General features: G+C 52.9%; 2 protein-coding genes across 4 annotated transcripts in view; one reads left to right on the top strand and one right to left on the bottom strand.

Annotated features, from left to right (window-relative positions):
• Window positions 1-382: 382 nt before the first annotated feature.
• KCNS1 (potassium voltage-gated channel modifier subfamily S member 1) lies at window positions 383-8,405 on the top strand. Of its 2 annotated transcripts, none has more exons than XM_048963051.1 (3): window positions 383-1,021; window positions 3,932-4,923; window positions 7,089-8,405. In XM_048963051.1, the coding sequence occupies exons 2-3, from the start codon at window positions 3,958-3,960 to the stop codon at window positions 7,530-7,532; spliced, it is 1,410 nt and encodes a 469-aa protein (XP_048819008.1). In that variant the 5' UTR covers window positions 383-1,021; window positions 3,932-3,957; the 3' UTR covers window positions 7,533-8,405. The 2 variants fall into 2 exon arrangements, with proteins under 2 accessions (XP_048819008.1, XP_048819009.1); XM_048963052.1 differs by lacking the exon at window positions 383-1,021 and adding an exon at window positions 1,383-1,448.
• Window positions 8,406-9,826: 1,421 nt separating this feature from the next.
• The window catches only part of STK4 (serine/threonine kinase 4), a 40,465-nt gene continuing 33,396 nt past the window's right edge, over window positions 9,827-16,895 (bottom strand). For both annotated transcript variants that reach the window (XM_048963046.1, XM_048963047.1), the window contains one exon: window positions 9,827-12,552. In XM_048963046.1, coding sequence (XP_048819003.1) covers window positions 12,394-12,552 — 159 coding nt within the window. In that variant the 3' untranslated portion in view covers window positions 9,827-12,393. The remainder of the gene's footprint in view (window positions 12,553-16,895) is intronic.

Below are 16,895 nucleotides of genomic sequence, written 5' to 3'. Positions count from 1 at the left end.
GCTCTCTCCCAGAAGAACAGAAGGGGAAAACCAATTCCCCCTGGTGGCAGAGCAGATGCATGGGAATGGCGCTCCAAAGACTCCACGGCATCGCCCCACAGCATCATCCCACAGTATCTCCCTGCAGCCAGGCAGGGAGCAGCGTGCAAGCAGCCAGTGGCGGCGTTCATCTCGCAGCTCAGCCATCCCTAATTGCCATCAAAATGAGCGCTTCTTGCTTCGTGTCACAGAACAGAAGAATTTTCCTCACTTGGGTATTTTTTCCGATTTTTTTTTTTTTCCCAGGCGTCCCTCAAAGTCTCCTCTTCCTCCCCTCCCTCCCTCCGTCGCCTCCTTCCCATGTAAACAAGCGCTGGGCGCACACAGCCTGACACATCACGCACATGGCAGCCCGCTGACGGCCCCGCAGCGCTGCCTGGCGCAGGGACGGCGCTGGCACGGCCACGGGAGGCGGGCACACGGCGAGGGGAAGGATGCTCTCCCCACAGAGCAGATCCTGCACGGCTCCGTGCACACCCAGAGAGAGCTGAAGGCCTGCAGAGTGCTGCAAGCTGAAAGGATGGACGCGGTGTGAAGCTTCGCCTTGTGCTGCTCCAACACGGCTGCGATGAGACATGGCCACGCGGCCCCAACCGGCGCCCGGCCGAGGGCTCAGCTCACCACCCTGCCATCTCCCCGCCCTGCCAGCTGGCTCCTGGGGCAGTTCGGGTGCTCGCCCTGCCGTGCCGGAGTGCCCACAGATGGCCCAGTGATCTGAGTGCAGCGTGTGCCATGCCCGGGGCTCACCCCGTTTGCCCACCTCCGACACGGAGACAGCGGGGAGCCCAGCGCCAGGGGTGTCTCAGCCTGGGGGGGCTGCCCTGGTGCCCCACACGAGCCTCGTGGCAAGGAGGAGGATGGAGCCGGATGGTGTGATGGGATCCCAGGAAGGCTGAGGCTCAACGCCTGCAAGGCGCGGAGGGGCACGCTGATTTGGAGGTCCTTGCCCACCTCAACAGCTTGCTCTGAGCACTTTGAGCAGGTAAGGACATGGGATGGGGTACTTATCCTTGGCCACGGCTCCCATTCTGTCCCGCTGCCAGCCCTGTCCCTGTCCCTGTGCATCTCTCAGGGAGAAACTGCCCGCTCACTCCGGAGCTGTTCCAATTAGCAAGCCGGTTTTGCCAAAAATCGGGTTCCCCCCGGCGTGCAGAACCAGCTCACGCCCGTCTCCAGCTTTCCCAGGGGTACAGGGGTGGAATTCCCCAGAGCCCCCCTCCATCTTTTCCCCCGCTCGGAGCACAGCAGCTCGGGCGGGCGGGGCCGGAGGGCGGCACCCCGCTGTAGGGGAAGGACGGGGGGCGGCGGAGCGGCCCCCCCGGCCCCGCGGAGCTGCCGCCGGCCCCGCAGGGCTCCGCAGGGCTCCGCGCCGGGCGCGCACGTTGCGGCGGGGGCGGCACCGAGGGCAGGTGAGAGCGGAGCCGGGCCGGGCTTCGGCTGCGGGTGCGGCATCGCGGGGAGCGGGAGATCGGCAATGCAGGGAGCAGCGGGGACCGGGCAGCCGCATCCCGGGGAGCTGCGGGGAGCGGCACGCCGGGGCTCCGGCATCCCGGGGTGAGCGGGGAAGGGAGCGGTGGGTGAGCGGGTTGTGCCGGCGTCCTCATTCTGCGTTGCTGCTGGGAGCCGGAGATCGGGAATACCTCTCCCGGTCCCTCTGCAGGCGGCGGTAGGGGAGCCCCTCACACCGAAGGGCTTTCTCTTCACTTCCCTCCCCCCAGGAAGCTCAGGGGCCCGGGTTTCACACCCAAGATCTGTGTGCCTGCTGCCCAAAACCAGGGAGTGGAGTTGGCACAGGGCAGCGCATCGTCTGCAGCAGCGCTGGGCTGCCAGCTCTGAGCAGACACCGGAGCGGTTGATAGCCCCTCACCCCAGAGAAGGCAGGGAATCCCCCCTCCATCTGCCTCCCATCCCTGGGCACTTCGGTGGCCTCTCAGCGTGCAGCAGGAGCTCACTCTTTGTGTTTCCCAGCCGTGGGAATACCCCTTCCATGCTCTCCCCTCCCCGTGTCCCCCAGGCAAACCAGCCAAGGACAGGCATGCTGCCGAGCATCCTCCGCTCAGCAGGCACGGGGATGCTCAGTGACAGTGACAGGTATGGGGCACTTCTCCATGATGGGTAAAGCAGTGCCTCCCCAGTGTTGCCCAAGCTGTCCCCGGTGCTGAGAACAGGATCTCAGCCCCACAGTGCCCCCAGCCCTGCCCCATGGGCACCCCACTGCCAGCACACCTGGGGCAAAGGGGTGCATAGGGCTGGGCTGCAGCTGGGGCTGAAGGTTTTCCTCCACTCTGTGTTCCCAATGGCTCCTCTGAGACACGCCGCTGGGAAGCCGTGCTGAGCGGTGAGTACAGGGCTTTTTATTTGGACTGTTAATCTAAATCCATTGTACCTGTTTGGGAAACCCCCTCGTGCAGTACTCCCTGCGCTCACCACATCCTCCTTTGTAAATCTATGAGCATCTCTCTTCCCGCCCCCCTGGGTCCCCTCTGCCAGTTGGAATATGTGTACAGAACTTCCACTGGAAAGCCTTTCAGAAAAAAAAAAACCAACACGTTGTCAAGGGAAACTCCTCTAGCATTTCTCACAGATAGACTCAATCTGCTTTTATACTTAATTTTTGCTGTCATAAATGGACGTATTAGAGACATTTCTTCTCTACAAGGTACGTATTCAAGTGAATGCCCCAATTCATGCTGGGCTCATGCAATTCCAATAGTTGCTCCTTAAAACAGCTTACTGTGTATTTCCAAGTGTAGCAGGAAGAAACTGGCTTAATCTGTTCCATCATTTATATAGACAGCAGCGTAACTAAAAGGGAAATTTGCAAATTCACATTACTCCAGACAGACGCATTTGTATTCTCTGCCCGTTGTGCCTTTGCAAAGAAACACACCCGACCTTCCCCATCCTTTTGCAGCACAGAGCCCTGCAGACACCATGAGGTGTTGGTGATCCAACAGGGAGATCATGCAGCACTGGGTCCAAACCCAGCCCTGAGGCTCAGCTCAGCTCCTCACCACTAAGTTAGAGAACTCCTAATTGCTGCCTTAGATTCCTAGATGAAAGCGAGATGTGCGCAGAAATCATTTGCTCTGTGCAGAAACAAACATTGGACAGGAGAATCTCCACTGGAGAACCTCGTGCTGCACCCTCAGCTGCGCTCAGCCCCATCCCACCCCATCGGGGGCCGTTCTTTAGGGCTCTGCTACTTCCTCTCACCTGCTCTGCTCTGAGCTCCACGTTCAGTCACAGAGGAACCCCCAGAGGCCGCCCAAAGCAGCAGATGTACTGAGGGAAATGTGGTTGTGGAGACTGAGAGCAAACCCCGTGTCAGGTCTGTGGGGCTGCACTCTGCCAGCTCCATCACCTGCAAACAGCAGCACTTGAGCACATAAGGTGAGTGGCATCTGTTCTCAAGGTGACTTGGATGGCAAGCAGCATTTATCTTCTTGATTTAAACCTCAGGTCAGGATGGGTAAATGTACTTCAGGGTGTGGGGATGCTGCTGTCCATTGGGGATCTGCCTCTCTGTGGCAAATGGCATTGCTGCTGTGCAAAAAAGCAGGGCTCCCCAAAACCTACAAAATGTCAGAACACTGAAATCAGAACTTCACATTTTGATCCCTCCCGACAGACAGGTTCTTATTTCAGGGCCATCAGTGATTCTGAGTCACGTCCCTGTTATGTTTCAGCACTATAAAAATAAATGGTAATATTTCACACGGCAGGACAGACACGTACAAACACAGCAGGCAGGTGCGTTGTGTTGGCACTTCTGCCGTGGAAATTCCCCACTCGTTTCCCCCAGCAGCACCAAAGAACGAAGCCCAGAGCCACATCCCATTCCCCACTCCCTGCACCCCCCCCATCCCACCCCTCTGCATCTCCCCTGCAGGTGGAGGGCTTCCCGCTCTGCCGATCATGGTCAACAAGACCTTAACGTACTGGGGTGCCGCCTTCGAGGAGGACCTTATCAACATCAACGTGGGAGGGCTGCGGCGGCGGCTGAGCCCCAGCGCTCTCTCCAAGTTCCCTGACACGCGCCTGGGCCGCCTGCTGTCCTGTGACTCGGAGGAGTCCATCCTGCAGCTCTGCGATGACTACGATGTGAGCGCGCGGGAGTTCTACTTTGATCGCAACCCCGGCTTCTTCCTCTACGTGCTGCACTTCTACCAGACGGGCAAGCTGCACGTGATGGACGAGCTGTGCGTCTTCTCCTTCTGCCAGGAGATCGAGTACTGGGGCATCAACGAGTTCTTCCTGGACTCGTGCTGCAGCTACCGCTACCACGAGCGCAAGCTGGAGGGCCGGCACCACACCTGGGATGAGGAGAGCGAGGTGAGCAGCGTGGACACGTCGCCCGATGAGATCTCAGACATCAACCACGAGCTGCTGCGCTACAGCACGCTGCGCTGCGGCACGGCGCGCAAGCGGCTCTGGCTCACCATGGAGAACCCCGGCTACTCCATCCCCAGCAAGCTGTTCAGTTTTGTGTCCATCAGCGTGGTGCTGGTGTCCATCGCCACCATGTGCATCCACAGCATGCCTGAGTACCAGCGGGTGGACGAGAGCGGCGCCGTGCTCGACGAGCCCGTCCTGCACAAACTGGAGTACTTCTGCATCTCCTGGTTCACCTTCGAGGTGTCCTCCCGCCTCCTGCTCTCCCCCAACCCCAAGAAGTTCTTCAAGCACCCGCTCAACCTCATTGACATCGTCTCGGTGCTGCCCTTCTACTTCACGCTGCTGGTGGACGTGACGGCGGGCAGCGACTCGGAGCTGGGCAACCTGGGCAAGGTGGTGCAGGTCTTCCGGCTGATGCGCATCTTCCGCGTGCTGAAGCTGGCGCGGCACTCCACCGGGCTGCGGTCGCTGGGAGCCACTCTGAAGGTAAGCTGGCCATCTCCCAGCTGTGAGGGAAGGACACTGAGTGAATCCTCCTTCTACACAGAGCCAAGGCTTGCAGAGGGCCAGTGTAGGAGCAGGGTGCTGGCACGCTGGAAGGCAGCACTCATGCAGGTCTGGCGAGACAGGGCCCTCATCTCCCATGTCATGCCCTCTTGTGATAAAAGATGAAGCATGAAGGCACTGAGCCCCACACCACCTGTCACTGCACCTCCATCACTGCAGCTCAGGCACCTTGTCTGGTCTCTGCTGTCCCCACTGCCCCTTCCTCATCCATTCCCTCTGAGCTGATGTACCAACGGAGGGTGAAGCTGCCCCTTTCCCTCCCTGCACTCACAAAGGAACTCCAGCTAGATACAGAGGCTAATTAAACCCAGACTTTGATTTTCTCTCCTTCTTGGTGATCACTCCAAGACAAACCCTGAAGCCAGCCCTTGAAGAGGGCCAAGCAGAGCAGCACAGGCTCGAGCTGTGCACGGGGAGCACAGATCAAAAGCAGCCAGCTGGGACTCACGATGGGGCACCAATGGCACAGGGCATTCTGCCACTGGCAGGCATGGGAGCAAGGGCTGGAGCCATGGGGAGAAGCAGCCCCTGAATAGGGCTGGGGAGGAGAATGAGGTCCTGGGAGCGTTGTTTGCAACGCAGATGCCTGCAGCATATTTGTATCTGACAACTCACTTCAGAAGAGCAATTAGCAAGTGAAAACCACACATAAAACTGCTTACAGAATTTAAATAAAATTGCACATGCAGGAAAGGCTGAGCCCTCTCTGCACTCCACATAAGTGCAATGAGGCTGCAGCGGGGCTGCCCAGCCCACCTGCACGTCACCAAGGTGCAGGAGCAGCACTGTTCAGCTCTGCCCACCAACCCCACAGTGATGTGGTGGAGTGCCATTTCTCAGGGACCCCAAGCCAGCTGCAGCCAGGGTGGACACAGACAGAGCTGATGCAGCAGCTTGGTGCTGGGACTCACTGGGCACGAAAATGACATGGTGTTAATCATAATTTAGTTCTTACTGCATAAAGCAGCAGCAGAGGAACAAAGCCTGCTCACAGCCAGGGAGCGATGGCTCTGGCACAGCGAGGAACTGTTCACTGCCACCAAAGTGCCAGCAGAGAGATTGCTGCCATTTGTGCATAAGCTCTGAGTGGTCTTCAGACCACCTGGGGTTTGATCCAGTGTCTATTGAATTTGACAGGAGCCATCCCCGTCCCCCTCCCTGCTGTGCACCAGGTGCAGGGTTGGTGCCACTGGCACTGGGCAGTCTGGGCTCCAGGGAAACATGTGGGTTGTCATATGTCCCTTTGGTGGCCTGGACATGAAGGTGGCTGAGCTGGATCTGCACATCTCAGAGGGGATCTGCGTCACCTAGATGGGACATGTGTCACTATGGGCTTGGTCACCATGCTGGTACCTCTGCCTGGGTTCAATCCAGGCTCTTTGCTTCATTTTTCTTCCGCTGCAGGGGAAAATAGCCTGCCTTCCCCTCACCTCTGTCCTCCAACACATCCCAGGGCCGTAACTGATGCTCTTTAAAGATTCATGGGGTTATTTGGCTGGGACCTGCAGGCACGCTGCTGAGCTCCAGCCCAGAGCATTTTTCTCAGCAACCTGACATGTCTGTGAAGCTCGGTGCTCTTTGTCCTTCCCTGGGAGCAGCCCCAGAGCTGCTGTGGGGCTTTTGCAAATAACATACCTTTAGAACTCTGATTCCTTTTCCCTAAAAGATGAAGAGCAAGGCAGCAGATAAGCAGGCAAAAAGAGCCAAGAAATCCACTTGTGACGCCCAGAAAGGGAGCGAACTGCAGCGCTCCTGCTCTGCCCCAGCCCTGTTCCAGCTTCACTGCCCACATTCCCGGGCTCAAACCTGTGTGCTGCCTCTGGATCCCACCCTGTGCACTCCTACGTCCCACTGCCACCACCCTGAGTCCCCATCTGCGAGCTCAGATGTTCCCCAGGGCCCCATGGAAATGGGTCCTGGGCCCAGCCCAGGGGATGTTCAGCCCTGCAGGGACGCACCTTTCTTGCCTATAGGCAGGCAGGTGCTGGGTGATGCTACATACAGGATTTGGGACCGCAGAGTGGCAGAACTCAATGCCCTACATGTGTTCATTTTCACTCACTGTACTCTGCTTTGCCTTCCAGCACAGCTACCGGGAGGTGGGGATTCTGCTGCTCTACCTGGCTGTGGGGGTGTCTGTCTTCTCCGGCATAGCCTACACCGCAGAGAAGGAGGAGGATGTTGGCTTTGACACCATCCCGGCATGCTGGTGGTGGGGCACAGTCAGCATGACCACGGTGGGGTATGGTGACGTGGTGCCCGTCACTGTGGCGGGGAAGCTGGCCGCCTCAGGCTGCATCCTGGGCGGCATCCTGGTTGTGGCACTGCCCATCACCATCATCTTCAACAAGTTCTCCCACTTCTACCGCAAGCAAAAGGCACTGGAGGCCGCCGTGAGGAACAGTGAGAAGAAGCAGCCCGAGGAGGTGGAGAGTGAGCAGGACTCAGAGGTGCTGAGCGAGAGCTCCCTGGGGAGGGGCAGCCCCGACCGCCGCAGCCTCACACCCGGTGCCCTCCCTGCTCCCTGAGTCCTGTGCAAAGGACAGGGGGTCCGGGTCGGTGCAGAATGAGCCCAGGAGGAACGGTGGTGCCTGGTTGTGGGACCCACTCTGCAGCAGGACTGGCTGGCCATGGCCCTCCTCGCATTGCAGGTGTCCCCATCCCTGTCCATGGGGCTCCCACATTCCCTCCAGAGGAGCGGCTGCTGCAGATGCTGGCACCCAGAGCCCACGCAGCACAGAGCCTGCCGAGGGCTGCCGGGGCATGGGGAACACTGCTGGACACAGAGCAGCTGCCTCTGCTGTGTCCGTGTGCCCCTGACTCCTGGTGCAAGAGGAGATGGGGCTGCAGCCCTTCTGCAGGAGGGAGCAGCCTTGCCGTGACCCCCTGCACATTCCTGCAGAGGGAACCTTGCACTGCTCCTCACCAGCTCCTGCCTGACCCCTCACAGCCAGGCATTGGGGCACCCCCATCCCATCTGGCTCCCCACCTGGCTGCGCACACCTCAGCACAGCATCAATTCCCTCAGCAACGTGCACCCTGCAGCCACCCGACCAGCCCAGAGCCACGCAGATGGCTTTCAGGGCACGGCGGTGGGTGGGAATGGCTCTGCCACAGGGACTGCTGACCTCGGGGAAGAGAAGATGGAGTTGGTGCAGACACAGCCCCTCTGCATGGGTGGGAGCAGGGTGTTGGTGCTCACGTCCGTGTCTTCCAGCATTATCTGCCCCGGTCCGGCTCCCACTCCACTGTTACTTGAACAAAGGAAGGAATTTCCCCTTCTCTCCATAAATATTCCAGTAGCAAAATGTACTAAAATAGGAAGACTGAATGACATGTAATAACGAAAAAAGCATTATGCAAATCATTAAAAGAGCATGTAATTTAATTTTCTATCTATGCATGGGATGCATATGGTGTATTTTATTAAAAGATGGAAGTGACCCACTTGGGAAGCTGGTTGTCTGTGTCACAGCAGCTCCACCACTGCCCATCAGAGTGAAGGGACCACACGTCCCTGGGGCAGCAGTTTTCCCAAGAGCGTCTGCGCTCTCACTTGGCACAGTGGGTAAATCAATTAAATGCTGTATTGGGTTATTTCCACATAAATCGCCCTCCACACTCAAAAAGTGATTGATGAAGGAGAGACTGAGTTACCTCCAGGGGATGGTGATTAAGGAGTGACCTTATTAAGCTATTCCATGCAGCCGAGAATTGGTCACTGCTGCTTAGGGAAAAGCAAACTTCATTACTCGTTTCAAACTTTTTTCCCTTTGCCAGCTGCCACAGCCCTGGCTGCCCTGACCGTGCTCTGTGCTGGGTATGGGAGATCTTAAGGGTTGGGACCTGGGGGATAGGAGACCCCTCACCACAGCACAAGGGCTGTTCCTGCTGCTCCAACAGCTCTGGGTGGGACTCAGCCTCTATTAAGTTAACAGCAATGAGCTGGCAGGGAGAAGGGCAGGATGCGATTCATAGATGGGATTGAATTGTTTTAAAGTTTTTAAAGAAGTTGGCTGCTTTCCTGGGCTCTTAAATTAAAGGGTAATTAAGTCACTCTCAGTCTGGAAATAGCTGATGGGTGTTTCCTGGTCTGACTATTAAATTTTGCTAGAGTGATTAATGCAATGAGAAATCATCAGCTCTCAAGTCAGGGCTGTCAGCCAACGCCGAGAGCATTTATCTGAGCTCCTGCTTGGGCTCCTCTGGCCCACAGACAGAAGGAAAGAGGGCAAAATGAGGGCTATCCATCAGCCACTGTTGGCCACATGCAATTCGTATCTCTGCACAACGGGCACTGTGCATGGATGAAAGGAGTGCAGGTGAGGACTCCCCTGGGGTGCAGCCCTCCCTTCGTGGAGGTGTTCTGCAGTTTCATGGTGATGCTGCTGAGAGCACGTAAGTGCTCTGGGCTTTCCTAGCTACTAGGAATGCCTGCAGCCTCCCTCCCGTTGGATTCCACACTCCTTCCTAACATTTAAAAGCTCACATCTATTTTATTTCTTCCGGCATTGCTAACACAAGCTGCCTCCTGAATGGATTCTGTCTCTGCCTCAGTTAGTCATCCCTCTGGGACAGATTTAGTAACTGCTCAGGGAAACCACGTAAAAGCCAACAGTTCGCTGTGGAAGGCAGCACCCACTCACTGTCAGCATTCTGAACGAGTGAGCTGAGAGTGCAGCCAGGATTAGGAGTGTGACTCGAGCCTCGCCTGCTGTGTAGGGAGGGTGGACTGCCCCACACCAGGTCCCAAAGCACCTCCTGTCACTGCCTGCCAGCTCTGTGCACGTGTACATAACAGTCAGGACACCAAAGCTTTCTGTAAGGACAGTTTATTTGCCCCTTTAAACAAATAAGGCAAGAAATGTTGAGAAAGATCAAACACAACCTCCTGTATCAAACTCAGAGGAATGCAATAAAAGTTACTATTTCATACATATATAAACTAAAGACCCAACACTATTATATACAAACAGGCAGACCTTACAAAAGAGCATTTCAAGTCAGCACTTTATGCCAGTGTTGCTAATTTGTTACAAAAAAGTTAAAGCTACAAACTTCACATTATTAAGTCTCATATGACTGACATCATCAGCATCTCTGGGTTTCAGAAGCAAAGATCACGGTTTGTCCAGAACGCTTTCAGCAATGCAGATGGGCCCAAGGAGCACCTGAATGCAGCTTCACAACTAAGCAACTGCTTTGCTTAAAAACCTTGTCAGAACAGCTCTCCTGGAGGGTGGGAGCCTTGGTCTTAGTCGGTAGGGCTCTGAGAACTAAGAGGGTACAGTGCTCTACAAGGGCATCAGAAAGGGAATTAATTTTTCTCTACCTGATAATCAGTGAAGGAGAAAATAATTCGAACTCTAAGTGCAAGAAATATCACCAAGCCTCAGCCACCGCAAGCTTGTAAGAAAGGTTCAAAGGCAGTTGGGGCAGTTTTACTTATTTTGGTTCATTTGCTGTATTTTAAGACAATCGCACCAGCAAAGCAGAGCATCTCAACAGTGCTTACATTCAGTTACAGCAGACACAGGCTGCATAATCCAAAAGCACACACCACAATGTGGTGCTTCACCTAAAACTCAGGTTTTCTAATGCCCTACGATGACCAGAAAGTTACCTACACAGTGCAGAGGTAAAACTACTCCCAGCAGGATCTGCCTGACCGGAATTACACCCAGCAGCACACGGTTTGCCACGTGCCACATCTCTATGCCCACCAGAGGTACAAAGCAGGCTTGCAGAGCAGTGCTGCTCATCCTGGGATGAACCGATGCAGCCAGATCTGCAGGGGGTACAAATGGCTTGGTTCCTTTCACAGCAATGGAGTATGCCTGTTAACAGTAGTCAGCAGTCTGCTGCAAGCAGGGAATGAGAGCCTCTCGAGGCATGGAATGAGCAGCATTTGATTCAGGAGACAGTGCTGTTTAATGACCTGCGGGAAGCACCAAGGCCTGTTTCAGAGGATTGCATGGAAACTCTTCTCTCCGTCAGAGCATAACAAAAATCGGTAGGAATACGTGGTTCTGTCCAAATATTTCACCATAAGCTAGGTACACCTAAAGCTGTGCAGAGGCATCACTCGCTCTGTGCCCAGATCTGGGCTCACCTCACGCTGCTTCAGTTTCCTCCTCAGCTCCACCAGTGGGAGCGAAGTGCACCATCCTCACTGATTGTACAAGCAGGGCATCTTCAGCCATAGACCCGTGTTGGGAAATTTAATGAGAAAGGAGCACTCAGAGGGACTGAACAGAATGAATCTCTTCCCAGACATTGGCTTTTGGGACATCAGCCATTGGCCTCTCTGGATCAGCTCTGCCCCCACTCCATCCAACAACGCACATCTCTGATAACCCAACGAATGTCTGCTTTCTGTTTGACTTTCTGACGTGCTAAGCCTGGCAGAAATGCAAAGTATTGTGAAGTTTTTATTCCAGCACCTAAAGAGGTAAATGTGAAATGATGAAGCGTATGAAATATTTCACACACTGCAGAATCCTTGCAGCGCTCTCAGACACAGCAGAAGTACCAAATTCTGAGAGAGGTTCAATGACTTCCACCCATTCACACACCGTGCCCTCCCAGCACTCTGCTGTCAGCAGGACAGACGAAGGGGAATCTGCTTTGTTTTAGGTCAGATCATCGATTGGTTTCGGCTTTAAGTCAAAGTGGGCTTTAAATTACAGAATGTAACTTCTCCTGGAGGCACAACACACTTCATCTACTCATACTAATTCCTAACGTACACAAGCAAAGGACAAAAACAAGTTCTTGAAGAAATCCCACTCGATCAAAGCACAAAGTGTAAGGCATGGGGCTTATTACAGCTTTTTAAAAATGAGATTTAAGTGTCTTCCAAACAGCTGGGACAGTCTGTAGGTGTTCTCATCTACTCTCTTCAACGACCTAAAACTTAATCAGTACCTTAACAGCAGAACCATACAGTCATCAGCTTGAAACAGAGTCTGTGCATTCACAAAGAACAACAAAAACAATTAAAAAAAACACACAACAGATGCAGCCATTAAATACACAATTCATATTAACTTAAAGAAAACGGAGTATGGAAAGGTTCAGTTGAAAAGAGAGTGAGCCATCTTCCATTGGTCTATTTCTATCCACTCATCTGACTTAAAAATAATCCATCTAAAAACAGTAACAGAACTCCTTCGGATACTGCTTTAAATATGTGCCTAAATTAAAACACACCACAAGGATTCTCCACTTAATGGCATTCCTGAGTTCACAAAGGTGCTATGGAAAAATAAATGAGCAGAAGTATTGCCCTCTATTTTGCTAGCGTATTTCAATAGAAATCAACCTGTTTAGTAGTCATAGAAGCAAGGAGCTGATTGCTGGAGGCTGGAAGGACATTCTACCCGTGGCTCAGAAGTTCTGCTGCCGCCGCTTCTTGGCTTCAATGGCATCGAGGATGGGCTGCCGCTTGGACTGGTACTTCTGGCGGATCTCCTCGATCTCCTGCTCCATCATGGGGTCCAGCGCCGACAGCCTCCTCTGCAGCTCATCCACACTCCACGTCTTCAGCTGGCAGGGAGAGGAAACAACAGATATTGGCATCAGCACTGAATGCACGCACAGCCACAGGTGCTTCCGTACACTCAGGCTGAACATCAGTCATGGTGAGGAGTTCAGACTCCTCTGCTGAGTAAGAAATCCCAGAGCACACACGTCGGGTCGCTCAGGTCAGCCCTGCACTGATATAACATGCAAGCACAACTGGTGTTTTACAGAACAGCTGTCTTTCACTGTGCAGATGTCAGGCTGGTGTGGACAAGCCTCCCGCACTGACTTCACTGTGTGCCTGCCCTCGGCTTAATTGGTTCTCTTGTGAGTGCCTATTTGCTGAGAACTGGCACAGAAAAGTTTTATCCTGTGATTCAAGGTGCCAAAGTTTGCCCAGGACAGCCTGAATTGCCCACAGCTATGTCCTTTATGTGAAACTGTAACCTGGAAAACAAGAGGATTTTAGGATAACACTGAAAAAACAGGGATACTGAGTGTGCTTCCCCCAGGTGCCAGTTCTCTCAACCAAGACAAAGAGAAAACGTCCAGAATAACATGAGAGGTGCTGCCTGACAGGCACTGCAGCACAGTGGGGATGATTGCCTGTATGCCACAGGATCACAAATCTGATCTAGTAGTCCAGGCAAAACAAAACTCAGTATGGCTGTACAGTCTGCTTCTCCAATCAGCAAGCTGTTCATTAGAAAGACAAAGCACTTCCACTGAGAAAATATACATTATTTATACACAGTCATGCAACATTAGCAGGCAGCAGCTTAAGCTGATGTATGGCACCAGTTACCTTTCCACAATAATTTATTACAGAGCAGGTGATCATTCAACATTCCCTTCCCTCACAGTCCAAGGAATTTACAGCAGAGATGTCAAAGTCTGAAGTGGACAAAGGCAACAGGAAGACACAGTGACAGGGTCAGTGGGCACAGTGGTGATGGGCAGACGGTTGGACTAGACAAGCTCAGTGTTCCTCTCTAGCCTTAATGACTCTATGATTAATAGCAACAAATCTGAAGTACGTTAACTGTGCAGACAGGGGATGCAGAACCAGGCTGCTGATCATGGGTTAAACAGAAGGGAGGTGCTGGGGAGGGAGGAGAGGGAAGTCAAAGCTCAGAGAAACACGTCCTGTGCGTAGTGCTGGGTGATGGTGAACCACCTGCAGACAGTTCATCTGGAATAGCATCAGTGTGGCTGTGAATGCCACGCTGCTGCTAACGGAAGCAGAGAAGCCAGAGGGCAGCCCCAGCTGAAAGGTGCAGAGCGTGAATGCTCACCATGACAGCGACGGCGTGCAACTACTCATAGCTGAGAAGCAGTGCTCATGCAGGGCAGGGGAAGGGGAGCAGGGATGCCTGGCCCCGCACCCACACGTCATTTTCTCACTTGCAAACGCATCTTCGAAAGGAAAACCAGGAGTGCTTAGAACCTGACCGTCTCCATTTCACTTTGCTGCGTGGCCTTGCCTCATAAACCAGCCCCGTAGACACACTTTCTCCTGGAAATGAAGTTTTTAAAGGCTGGCACATCTGTCTCTATAGGGTTAGGCTTCATTATTCTCCAAACGAAGCGCCAGGAGCAAAATAAGAAGAGGACAAGGACAGAGCATTCTGCGATGCCCAGGGTGAAGTCTCAGTGCTGACAAGCTGCAATTAGAGCTGGGCTCAGCCCCAGGGCTCAGCCCCATCCCCTCCTCACTCCTCAGCGATTCCTCTGTGGTAAAGAGCCCAAATGCCTTTGTCAGAGCTATCTATTTTCATCCGCCGTGATCAAACAGCCATGACAACCTTTTAAAGGAAGGAACTGCATTTCAAACGTAAAGGCTGATATCAAACACTTGTTCTAAGGCTAGTGTCTTACAATGAAGTGTATCTCACAACAGGGAGAGGGGGTAGAGCATGGAAAGTGTTCAAGCAAGGTCCCATGTGCAGCTAGTTAACTGTTAACTATTTGATTAACAGCTTTCTTTCTATGCAAGGTTGTGAGGCACAATTTTTTCTTTCAAGTAACAGATCCACAAGCTACCACTGACATCCCTCACAAGCAGTTCAGGTAATCACTGATAACAAATCACTGCACAGTGCTCACCTCAGCAAACTGCCTCCCCGAGTCACCATCCTTTCAAATCAGCATTTAAAAAAAAAAAGACATCATAAAACAACCCATCCCCAGCATTTGTTACAATCCAGGCAAGTGTGGCTGCAACACGATATTCTGCTGAATGCAACTGAACCTGAGCGAAAGGGGAGCACGTGAAGGCTCTCTGCAGGGATGTCAGACCCTTTTCCTGCAGCAGGGCAGCAGCACGGCCAGCTGGGGGCCCAGCATAGCAGTATGGTCCCCATATGTGGGCACTGTTGCCTTGGGACAGCCCAAACGACTCCATAAATACAGTGCTGCCCAGCAGTCCCACCTCAGCTCCCATTCCTAGTGCTCCTCTTGCAAAAAAGACTGCCAAGAACACCCATCTGCTGCATGAATTATAAGCATCTGACAGAAAAGCCATTTCCCAGCAGCTGTAACACTCTTCTCTTCCACTATAACATTCCAATGGAGAACAAACTCCTGCCACCTCTCCACTGGGCTCACAGGAACCCTGAGCACTGCCCTCCTGCAGTTTTTCCCTTTCCTTTGGCGACGCTGCATCAGATCCCAAGATTTAGAGCAAAGCCTTTTCTTTGCATCTCCCCCACTGTGCACAACACGTCGGCTTGTTTTTCAAACACTCTCTTAAAATTCCTGAAGCTGGTGCCCAACCTGAACCCATCCATCACAGAGAGGGGCTGCAGTTATCCTATCACCTCGCAGATCTGCAGACGGATGCTGCCTTCTGGAGCACAACCAGAATATAAATGCCAGTGGTGAGATGGGGTTATTTCCTCACGGTGAAAACATTTGAGCAGCCCTGCAGAATTACCACCACTAGCTGTGGGTTGTTTAGGAAGCGAACACCAGCTACCAGCCTGCCTTCAACCCCAACATTCCAGTTGGCATCCACTGGAGCTTGATGTCATCTTAGAAGTTTTAAATAGCCCTTTAAAAAAGTGGCTTGAGCGATTCTCACTTCATAAGGGCCAGTGGGAGTTTGAAGACTGAAATACAGAAATAATGAAACTGCAGCTTCCCACGCCACACAGGGAAAAGACATCAGCTAGATGGGAACTAAAGAAAAAAAATAATTCTTGCTTGAGCATAGCTTTTGTTGTTCTCCCTCCCCTTTCTGCCTGGTTTTACACTGCTGTTTAACAATTCTTGACTGCACACCCAGAGATCAAAGCCCCTAAACAGACTCAAAGCATCTCGAATCGTGTTAGCAAGGAGCACAACGCTCTGCATTCAGGCAGGCAACGCTGAGCATGGCTTCAGAAGGGTGTCCATCCAAAAGAAGTTATCCAAGCCATGCTAAATAGTCAATGCCAAAAAGGGGTTTGCTGCTAGAGATGATGAAAATCGCCACTACTGTCATAACAAACCTCAGAATTAAAGTAAACTTTCAGATTAAAATGGGTTTTATGGAAACGGCACATGGACATGCAGACATGTGGAACCTGCTGAGACCATGGAGTACCTAAGGATGTTTGCCAGCTCCTGGGTGCCACAGGAATCAGGTGTCAGCAGGGTTCTGATTTTCAGAGGAATGTGGAAGTAAAGGCTACATGTAAAGGGCCAGACACTCCAAAATCAGCCAAGATTCCTCCAAGAACAGCAGTCACCCAGATAACACTGAACCACCTGAGAGCCGCTCCAACTACGTAATGAAATCATTATGGACAAGGAGCAGGAAGGAAAAAGGCACAGCGACAGACAGGTTAAAGGAACAACAGCAGCAATGCTATCAGGATGTTTCCCTTCCAATAAATCCTTCCAATAAATCCTAGGGCAATGCTTATGCTTCGCTGTCAGATCCGGCGACTCCAACTGACGCACATCCACCTCAACTTTCCAACTCTTCTTTTATCACCTCCTCGAGCAGAGTTTTATTTTAGGGCTGCAGACACTCACTGGGTGCTACGTGCAACTATTTGTGGCAGCACCTCGGAGCGCAGTGCTGCGTGTGAGAGCAGCCCAGGAGCTGGGGAGAAGCTGTCACAGATCACAGCCCATGGACACGAGCTCTCATGGCTGTAAGAACTCAGGTTATTCTGGAATTAGCCTTCTGCAACCTGAAAGGCTGTTCAAGTGCTGTATCAATTAAGTGCTCACACCGAATACACTCAGAGGAAGCAGATCACAGAATAGTGCCATGCACGTTCTTTTTTAAAGCCAGAAAAAAAAGCATTCAATTTCTCAGGCCAAAATTAAATGAAGAGGGTGATTTCTCATGCTAAGCAGTGCTCTGGAGTCTAGGT

The sequence above is a fragment of the Lagopus muta genome, chromosome 16, assembly GCF_023343835.1.
Source record: "Lagopus muta isolate bLagMut1 chromosome 16, bLagMut1 primary, whole genome shotgun sequence".
Classification (NCBI taxonomy): Eukaryota; Metazoa; Chordata; class Aves; order Galliformes; family Phasianidae; genus Lagopus; species Lagopus muta.
Note: the sequence above shows the minus strand (reverse complement) of the source record. Positions and strands in the feature narration are given on the sequence as shown.